The sequence below is a fragment of the Zosterops lateralis genome (genome assembly GCF_965231275.1).
Source record: "Zosterops lateralis genome assembly, chromosome: 1".
NCBI classification, from domain to species: domain Eukaryota; kingdom Metazoa; phylum Chordata; class Aves; order Passeriformes; family Zosteropidae; genus Zosterops; species Zosterops lateralis.
In genome coordinates, this window is record NC_139762.1 from 36,454,911 (window position 1) to 36,465,292 (window position 10,382).

Consider the following 10,382-nt stretch of genomic DNA (forward strand, 5'->3'; position numbering starts at 1 on the left):
GGGGCGGGCCTGAGGGACCCACCCCCTAATCCTGCTGGCGGGCGGCGCGGGGCGGAGACCGGGACAGCTCTTCCTATTGGCCAGAGCGGGCGGCCAATCAGAGGCGGCGAGGCGCCGGCCCTGCAGCGTGAGGCTCGCGGCGCGGGGGGCGGGAGCGGGACCGGGCCGGGGCCGGCCGGGAGGGGAGCGGGGCGGGCCGGGCAGGGCAGGGCAGGACAGGACGGGGTGGGATCGCCCCGGCCCCCGTGGCCCCCGTGAGCCGCAGGGCCGCGCGGTACCCGGGGCAGCCGCCCCCGAGCGCTCCGGGTGTGTGGGGCTGGTCAGAGGTGGCGAGCACGGAGCGGGGCAAAGTACAGGCTGTGTGAGGGGCCGGGGCCGCTCACCGGGAGAGGCGCCAGAGGAGTGCGGGACACCCTCCCAAAATCCAGCCGAGGGATGGCGCACGGCCCTTTGTCCGGCGCTGCCCACCCCGGCAAGTGTCGCTGGAGGGACACGGGTGACAGACACCGCGCCCCCGCCCCGCTCGGGTTGCCGAACCACTGAGGACAGAGTCCACTCGCCCTCGCTCGCCAAACAGCAAAAAAGCGTAGATAACAAAACACAGATAACACAGATAACAAAAAACCTTCACAAAACTTACATTGTAAAATACTGTAATATAATGCAGGAAATATAAGCAATAGACAGGAGGCACCAGTGGAAAACCCTTGAATTTGACTATATTTATATATATATATTTATAAAATATGTTGTATGATACATAGTAGAATGGCAGCAACATCACAATCCATGGTTATCATTCAACCTAAAACCCACTATTTTTTCATAGCCAATTAAATATTTGCTTAGTAATCATTGCTGTTTATGTTACTGTTATTACTGTTTATGTTTCTTATTTGTGTTGCTCTATGTTAGGGACAGCTTAATATTCATTTGCTATTAATCACTCAGGAGGACCCGGAGTAGTGCTGTGCTACCTCTGCTATTTCTAGGTCTGTTGGATTCTTCTGGGTGAAGAAGTGAGAAGAAGGAGGGTATGTGTTGTTTTTCTCTGTGTAAACATCCAGGTGTGGTGGCAGGGGACAGACTTCTCAGTTTTCAAAGTTGTTGAAAAGCAAGTGACTGAATGCTTTACTTCACAGCACACTCAGATCAGATGGTTCTGAAAAGGTGAATAGGGAAACAGTCTGCAGTATGACTGGGGGGAGAACTTGGCATCCCAACTTGGACAGCCAGTCTTCTTTTAGTATTTGTGTGGAACTATAACTGGAATATTGTGACCACATGACAGTAATACTGCTATTAAATATTTATATTTGGGTGACGTTATCCTGCTGCAGCCTGTCTCTCAGGCAAAAGACCACATAAATCACAGGAAAGGGACATAAAAAGAGGTAAAATTATAAAGCATTTCAGGTAATGAAAATTTAAAGTCATGGCTCAGGTGAGGTGACAACTCTGTAGATGCTAAGCAAATTAACTTCTCTTCAAGGAAAGGATTTATGAGATGGTGTGGCACTTTCCAGTAATAAAAACATCCAGAGTGTGACAGAGACATATTTGGAATCTCAACAACCTAAACCCTGCTGGTATCCTTATTTTGGCTGGAAAGTTTAATAGAGCCAAGCCCAGCCTTGGGGCTTGTCATGGCTCTCTGTGTTAGAAGCAATCCATGAGAGAGCAGAGTCCTGTTATTTAAGCTGTCAGACAGGGGAAAGGCTTTAGGGAGCACTCACACAAGTGCTCAGCCATCATCTGTAGGACTAGCAGTAATCACAACCCAGGGTTGGACTCAGAGGAATTATTTTAGTTACTTTAGTTGCCCCAGGTTCAGCCAGATGAGGTTGTGTTGTTTCATGTTCAGTGCTAAACTTCTTGTGCATCTAAATGAGTAAAAGATTCAGATTAGTACTTGTGAGTGTTTCTGACCACCAGGAAATGAAGCGTGGTAGGAAAATAAAATCTCTCCAAACATGTTTGTAAAATAAAACATTTTGTAGAGGCTCATTACCTGTTATTTTTTTTCTATAATGTGTTTGGCTTTTTTAAAAAGGCAGTTTTTCTAATGCATAGCAATTCCATCTTGTGATCTGAAACTCTCCAACTTTTTCCATCACTAGTAATGATGAATTCCAATTACATCTCAGCTGACAACTTTATTAAGGAGCAGCTGACTAGAACCCATTCCTGCCCTAAATAGGCTTTTTGGCTTTGAAGGGGTGACAAGAAATAGAAAAGAGATTTTTATCAGTGAAGTGCAACACAGCTTGTTTATTTTCAGTATGTTTCTTAATTGTGAGAGGTTTCTCACCCCTTAACTTCCTCCTCCTGCTACTGCTTTATATCTTCACATGTGCTTTGGTATTTCAATTACAAAGCTGAGCTGCACAGGACAAGGGGGTTCCTCCATTCTTGATGTGACTTGCCAAATCAACCTACAAAAGTACTGAATGTTTTCCTCAACATGCAGAATAGCAAGGATAGCTCGTCATACATCACTTTTCAAAACTGTTTATATAGATGCAGTATCTTTAATCCATCTGATTACAGAGAGGCCAAGGTTTTATTCTGTTTTCATCACAGTTTAAATAAATTTAAAGTAAGCTTCTGACCATAGAACTTGCCACTTTCATTTTTAAATAGAGTGGAGATTTGATTTTAGTTATAATTGAATACTCTGGTGATAAGATGCCCACTTTCGTTCCAGCTGCCATTATTAAAGGATACCTTTATGTACATATGAAGGCATGTACATATGGACACATTGGCTAATATAAATGTTCAAAAAAGCTGCACTGTAGGAGAAGTATTTGTCTATTTCATATGTGGAGTTGGAATACAGTGAATTCATAATCCATTAGGAGAGGCATTTTCATGATAGATGCAGAAATAGTGTCTAGTGTAATTCTCTTGGCAATTATCTGTTTCAGTATTGATAAAATAACTCCTATTTCTGCTTGACTGCTAAAGGCAGTCTCCAAGTAATTTTAGGAAATGCTGCTTTTAAATACATCTTCCGTCACTGAATGGGGGAGGAACTGCAAATTTGTGAGCTGTTTTAAACTTTTCTCAAAGGTGTTTTGTTATATGCTGAAATGATCTAAAATGTTAATTATAAAGGGAAACCAAGCAAGGAAATCAATAGACCTATATATGAGGCTTAAATGTTTTTCGACAGGACACAGCTGCTCAAAACACGAGTGGAGATGGATTTAAGGTTTGGAAACAACGTGCACGTGGTCATTCAGGAACTTAAAAGCACCACACTGCTGAGAGCCTCAATTACCATCCACACTTAATTGTAAATTTAAATTTCTGGCGTGATATTTTGCTCAAGCTCCCTCACCTCACCTGTCTCACCTATATATATATATATATTATTTTTTTTTTCTCTAGATTTATGGCATTCACCATGGTGGCTCTGTGGTGGAAGGTGCCCATCTGCTTTCTCTTGGGTCAAGTGGTCTCAGGAGCAGTCAGGAGGGAGGGGCACTACGTGGCGGCCGTGTACGAGCACGAGTCCATCCTGAGCCCGGCCCCGGCGGCGCGGGTGGAGCGGCGCTCTGCCCTGGAGCTCATGGGCAGGAACCTGGACATCTATGAGCAGCAGGTGCTGGCTGCTGCCAGGCAGGTACAGCCCAGCTCCAGGCAGCACTGCTGTGTGCCCTGGGGATATATAGAGGGACTGCTGTTTGAAGACAATCTTTCACAATCTTTGCGTTCCCAGGCAACTAAAGCCGTATTTATGTCCATAACTATGGTCTGGGTTCTCAGACGGTCTGACCTGCCAGCAGCTCTGAAAAAGAATCAGGCCAGTTAGCATCCCGCCTGGCTTGGGCTATTCCAAGCTTGGAAAAACACACCCATCATTATCTAGTGTAGGGAAATTAGTGTTCTATTTTGGTCTGAATACCTAGCTCCTTTCTGTTTTCTTAAATGGAAGGGTTTCCTTGAAAGTTTGTCTTGCTGGCAGATGTCTTGGATTTGGTTTTATTCTAGTGCTCTCAATGGAAATTCCTAAATGTTTCTAAAAATTAAGGAAGTCAAATGCTTCGGAAATTAATGTTCCACCTTTAACAACTTTGTGGAACTAAAGTTTTCCATTCCTTTCTCCTACCCACCATGGAATGGTTCTCAGTCTAAATATATTTAGAGGAGAGAGACTAATATTGCCAGCTGTTCTTGTGCTCAGCTCTCTTTCCACCCCTCCCAAGAAAACCCAGGCTGGTTCTAGTGACAGGAAGCAAGTGTTACTGGCCTTACACAGAGAAGAATTGACTTGTGATTTTCAGAGATCTGTTGTTCTGGGAGAGAATAATTACTATCTTTATATAATTTGAAAACATGATATATTTTTTTGAGAAGTTCAGATGATTGGGCAGAAGCATAATAGCAATTTTTATGCAGCCCTGCACCCAAGACGCATAAATTATCCCAAAGCCATTACAAAGAAAACATGTTTGAGCTGACTTTTGGAAACTAATAGGAATTTGAGTGACTGATGCTGTGTCTGGTTTAAGAAGAATCCACTTAATTTTTAGGAACAATTCAGATCTCCCTGACCTTCAGGCAGAGCCTCTGGCATGGCTACATTTCTACCAGACCATGCACTGCTTCCTCAGTGAAGCTGTTTCTAAAATCACTCCCAGTACCCTGTCCTAAATTATAATACCTTTATTATAATGGGATTTAGAGAAGTCTCTTCATTCATGTCAGACTGTATTTGCTTTGGAAACTTTCAGGGAGTTGTAGATCACCCAGTACATAATTAATTAAATGATGCTGCACCTTTGACAAAGTGTATCTGCAAATAGCATAATTCTGATAAAAAAGTCAAGTTTTAACATCATCAGTCTTTAACCTGCATGATGACATTCTCTTAGTTGTGTGAAGGGAGAATACCTTTGGTAAGAAATTGGATGCAGTATGCTTTTATTTGCATGCCCTTAAAATAATTTCAAATGCATTATTTTTCAAGATAAAGGTATGCATCAGGTTAGATAAGTTTGGATTTTTTTATACACATAGTTACACACCTACTACATAGTTACACCTACTATGAAGTTGAAGAAAAGACATCTTCAAGCTACATTATTGGCAAAACGTAATAGGGTTACCCTTAACTTTCTTTAGCTCTTTTTACCCATGAGTTCCCCCTTTTTCCTTTGCTTTGCCTACAAAACATGTCTTTGTTTTACATGCAGGGGGCACAGATCATTGTTTTTCCTGAAGATGGAATCCATGGTTTCAACTTCACTAGAAGCTCCATTTACCCTTACTTGGATTTCCTTCCACATTCACACTCTGGGAAGTGGAATCCCTGCAGAGAGCCCTATTTGTTCAATGACACAGAGGTAAACGTGGGGTGATGCCTGCAGGGGTGGGATAACTGAATGCTCCAAGAGGGAAATAGTTCAAGTTGGTTTGGTTAGGGAAGTAAGCAAGAAGTTTAACAACTCCTAGTACCAGATTCTCTTTTCATGGATGCTCAAGCTCTGCCAGTTTCATTCTTAGCAGAGAAGGGTTTAGATCCATTCAATTGTGTATGAACCATCTGGATTTGTCATCTCCTCCTCCCCAATCTCTGAAATGGTAACTGCTCTCTCGTAAGATCCGCTGTGTGTGGTTTTAGTTTGAACAACACTGTTTTATATAAAACAATGCACTAGTATCTTCCCTTTTGGTGCATTCTCGTTACTTGGCTTTAATGACTTCAATGACATCACAGCATTCTGACTCAGCAATCATTGCCAAATGATTAGCACAAGGAACAGGACTTACCTGCTACAACGTAATAGAAGTCACAGCTTGACACAGACCAAGTGTGATTACCTAAGACATTGACCTGGATGTTACAAAAATAGTATTGTCATTGACTGTTCTGGACCTGAACTGTAACCATGCTCAATAAACACAGATTGCTAATTCTGCAACTTTTTCTATTTCTTAGCTGTAATAAGCAAGGTCTATCCCTTTCCATCTCTGCTTCTCTAAGTCTTAGGTAGTAATTGCTTTTTAAAAATTTATGGTAAAAACATCCAGGGGCAGATAATCATTATTAGAAATTTGCTGTTCTAAAGGCACACACAGATCAGTGGTGTTGCCTTGGCAAAGCTCTCAGTTGACATAATGTGTTTTAAACCCATTGGTGCTCCTACAAGTCACAAGTTTCTAAAAATTAACACCCTTGGAATAGATTTATTTACTTACTTCCTTCTGAGGAAATAAAACTCAGACAATTTATTCTCAAAGCTGTTTTAAAATAAACATCTGAAATACCTTTCTGCCTACAGAACTACTGGTTCCAGTAGCTTTTGTCACGAAATTGTCAGGGCTTTTAAATTTTATGGATATGGTAAACGTGTTCAATTTTGAATTTCCAGAATAATAATTTGGAAAGTATTAAATAAGTCATAGGTAAAACTTACTCCACCACATTCTGCAGCACTGACATTTCTCCGTGCTGTTTTCCAGGTCATTCAGCGCCTGAGCTGCATGGCTCTGAAGAACAAGATATTCCTGGTGGCCAACCTGGGGACTAAGCAGCCGTGCGGGCGCTCGGACCCGCGGTGCCCGCCGGACGGGCGGTTCCAGTTCAACACCAACGTGGCACTGGCCGCGGACGGGGCGCTGCTGGCCACCTACCGCAAACACAACCTCTACTTCGAGGACGCCTTCGACACCCCCCCAGAGCCAGACTACGCATTCTTCGACACCCCTTTTGCTGGCAAGTTTGGCATGTTCACTTGCTTTGATATACTCTTCTTTGAGCCGGCGGTGAACCTCATCAGACGGTACAATTTGAAGCAAATTGTTTATCCAACTGCCTGGATGAACCAGCTCCCGCTTTTGTCTGCTGTAGAGTTTCAACAAGCTTTTGCAACAGCTTTCAATGTCAATATTTTAGCAGCCAACATCCACCACCCTACCTTGGGCATGACAGGGAGTGGCATATACACTCCAGTCAAATCATTCATCTACCACAACATGGAAAGTTATGGTGGCAAGCTCATAGTAGCAGAAATCCCTGTGATTACTGCAGATTATAAAACCAACTTAGAGAGCAATGAAGGGTTTAGAGAGAACTTACATGACTCGTGCCGGACTTCTACGAGCGCCTCACTGGATGATGAAGTTTGCTTTAAGGAGCAAGAAGAGACTCCTGGCAGAGTATCTGAAAAAGGAAAGGAACAGTCACCTCCTTCCTTTTATGCAGAAATGATGTATGACAACTTCACTTTTGTTCCTGTATGGGGGGAAAAAGGAGAGGTCCAGGTGTGTGCCAATACTCTTTGTTGTTACTTAAACTATCGGAGAGCTGTTTTAACTGATGAATTATATGCTCTGGGAGTTTTTGATGGGCTCCATACAGTGCATGGCACATACTATGTCCAGGCCTGTGCCTTGGTCAAGTGTGGTGGTCTCAGCTTTAGCACTTGTGGACAGGAGGTCACAGATGCCACTGCTCTGATAGATTTCCAGCTATGGGGAAATATGAGCACCCCTTACATCTTTCCTTTGCTGCTGACATCTGGTGTTACCTTGGACTTTGCTGATCACATGGGCTGGAAAAACAACTACTATTTCCTCAGCAAAAATAGAACATCTTCTGGCCTCCTGACAGCTGCTCTCTATGGACGATGGTATGAAAAGGACTAGCACAGATATTTGACTGAGTTAGAAAACAACTGCCCCTATGTTCAGAGTATGTATCTTAACAGAAATTGTTGAATATCCACATTTCCTGGAGGTTCCGGTGCGTTTGTCTCATCACTGCCTGATTAGGTCCCACATTTAAAATAATGGCTGTAAGTACAGTCTGTACTATGGTAGCTTATGTTCTACCAGGAGGGGAAAAAACTGCAAAGGTAAAGGCTTGCTGTGATCTGGTGAGATGTTTCATACCGGAAAATAACACTTCCCATTTCAACTGCATTTGTTCCTTTCAACTTAATCCTTTGGTTTTGGGGGTCCTGGAAATGAATGGACTGGAAAACTGTTCAAAGAAGAAAAACAAAAACAAAAGAAAGGGAAGGAAGGTACAAATACTGTGTATAACATGCACACAGCTTTTATGTGCTGAGATTCTAATTTCTGCTTAGGGTGTCATGATTGTTTTTTTCTTAGTCAGAAACTCCCAGCTGAAATCATTACCATTGACTGGCCACTCGGGTATGTGTAATCCTGTTACAGATTTAACTGAATGTTACAGTTGTAAACAGCTACAGAATAGCTAATCTGGGGAACAGGATATCAGTGACTGTGAAGACCTAGACTGCCACAAGACACAACTCACAAGAAATTATGTTTAAAGAAAACATCAGCATTGAATATCCGTGGCCATGTTATGTACTATTTGAGTACTTTAACTTTCCCTGTTTAAAAGTAATTTTAAGGCTGTTTTGACTTTAAGACATCTTACACACTGTTCATGAATTTATTCAGGAGGAGTTAAGAAAAGCACAAAAAAAGCTGTGAGACAGCAAGGATTTTGCATGAATGCTTCATGTGCCAGATGGCAGGTTTGGGCTGTGCTGAGTAAAACACACCATTTTTTCCAGAGCAATAACTACATTAAGTGCTATAGCTGTTCTACTGCAGTGAAGAAATTGGGAAGAGAATATTCAAAGGTTGATAATTTGGGGTTAAATTCAGACCAGTGAATGTATTTTCAAGCATTATAATTTTATGGGGTCTTATTGGCTATTATGACTTCATCTGGGTAATGGCTGTTGAGTAATGGAATAAACAAAAGTGTTCCTTTGGTGAATCTTTGTGTTCCAGCTGCTCTGCTAGTCAGGCTGAGAGGAGCAGAGCACAGGAGACAGGAAAGCTGGGAGTCTCCCTTTGTATTGGTGGTCTGAATTGGTTCAAACTCAAACCACTGCAGCTACAAGGATGAGTCCTGAGAGGTGCTCAATCAGCCCCTGCTTTGAATGAACTCACTTTCTGGTTTCAGAAAGCAAAGCAACCAAAAAATTGCTGAATTTCTACCTTAGGGTTTCTTAGATATTTACACAAAATTAGTGTATAATTATGGAAGATCTTGGGCTCTATCAACCCTCCCTTCTCCAATCTGTATCCCTGTGAGTCGGGCCCTTGTCAAACACCACTCTGATACAGCAGCACACCCGGGTTGTTTATCCTGCAGCATCTGTTGGACAGAAATACGGAGAGGGAAATGTCTGTATCTCATTAGGCATAAACTTGCAGCTATAAAAGTAGGCCATTCCACCACAGGGTTATTAAAGATCATTCTTTGGCACCCACACCATGTTCTTGCTGAATGCTGCACGATTTCAGGATACAGAGTAGAACAGAAAAGCATTTGCTTGTTGATGCTTCTGCTTCTATACCACATGACCAAGTCTGAAAGAATGGAACAATGAACAACTGGAGATTTCAGCTCTCAGGACCCTCCACTTTGGAGGCTGAAAAACATGCAGCTTCATGCACTAAAATACTTTTTGGGATTTAGTTCCAGAGCAGATCATTATCACAGTAAGTCAGGCTAAATAAATAAACAGCATTACACATATTTATTGTGCTTAAGGAAAGAAGAAGTATTTATCTGTGAAATACTTGCAAAATGTGTCCCAAAGAGCTATTCTAATTCTGGGTATGTTAAAATTGTTACAGCAAGACCTTGTAGCGACACTGGAGTTTGCATGAGGCATGTTCCTGTCTCCTCCCTGAGAAGAGCAGGCATTAAGTATCAGAGAGTGTTCTCATACCTTGTTCCCTTCACCCAAAACAGCTGCCTCCAGCAAAAAGACACTGGGAAAGGTCAGACAGGCACTACCAGACACAATGGATTACCAGGAAGTATTTGCTCACACCTCCCACCCTGATCTTTGAGTAACAGCAGATGTGTGTGTCTGACCGGGGGTGAGCAGCAGTAACCTACACCACCAGCACACATGGGTGGCTTCTGGAAGTGTGTGCTGGAGCAGCAATCCCAGCACTGCTCTGTTCCCAAAGAAGCCTGCAGTCTTGTCAGTGAAGCTACTTACCACATGCTGAGGAGGTGTGAGAAGCCTTCAGCAAGGCTGATGTTCACTAGTAACACACTGTCATGCAGCCCATCATGTAATGGGTGTGAACAGTTTTATTAAAGCTTCCCGAGCCATTCCTGGCTGAGAGTGGAACAAAACCAAACCGGGACACAAGGATTTTTGACATAGAGGAATACAGCTGAAATCCAGAGCAGCTTTAAACCACTCAGGCTGTGGACCAAAGTGAAACCAGGATTTGAGAATTTGTACTGACACTAAAGAAACTCCCTCTCTGAGACAGGAGGGGATGGTGTCTTTAAAGGACACTGCTTCTGGAAAGGATGAGAACCATAGAAACTCTGTCCAGGTAGGAGTAACAGCACATGA

At 42.8% G+C, this 10,382-nt stretch overlaps 1 protein-coding gene across 3 annotated transcripts; it reads left to right on the forward strand.

Annotated features, from left to right (window-relative positions):
• The first annotated feature begins 83 nt into the window (after positions 1-83).
• On the forward strand, positions 84-8,770 carry BTD (biotinidase). Of its 3 annotated transcripts, XM_083872398.1 has the most exons (6): positions 91-127; positions 952-1,034; positions 3,179-3,301; positions 3,397-3,631; positions 5,205-5,354; positions 6,475-8,770. In XM_083872398.1, the coding sequence occupies exons 4-6, from the start codon at positions 3,401-3,403 to the stop codon at positions 7,657-7,659; spliced, it is 1,566 nt and encodes a 521-aa protein (XP_083728524.1). In that variant the 5' UTR covers positions 91-127; positions 952-1,034; positions 3,179-3,301; positions 3,397-3,400; the 3' UTR covers positions 7,660-8,770. The 3 variants fall into 3 exon arrangements, with proteins under 3 accessions (XP_083728523.1, XP_083728525.1, XP_083728524.1); XM_083872397.1 differs by lacking the exon at positions 3,179-3,301 and having other exon boundaries at positions 84-127; XM_083872399.1 differs by lacking the exons at positions 952-1,034; positions 3,179-3,301 and having other exon boundaries at positions 89-127.
• The last annotated feature ends 1,612 nt before the right edge of the window (positions 8,771-10,382 follow it).

Bases quoted from the DNA above. Each gene is read 5' to 3' on its own strand.
- BTD (XM_083872397.1), top strand. From the start codon at position 3,401: ATGGCATTCACCATGGTGGCTCTGTGGTGGAAGGTGCCCATCTGCTTT. The intron at 3,632-5,204 runs GTACAGCCCAGC...TTTTACATGCAG, and splicing joins TGCTGGCTGCTGCCAGGCAG to GGGGCACAGATCATTGTTTT. The intron at 5,355-6,474 runs GTAAACGTGGGG...GCTGTTTTCCAG, and splicing joins ATTTGTTCAATGACACAGAG to GTCATTCAGCGCCTGAGCTG.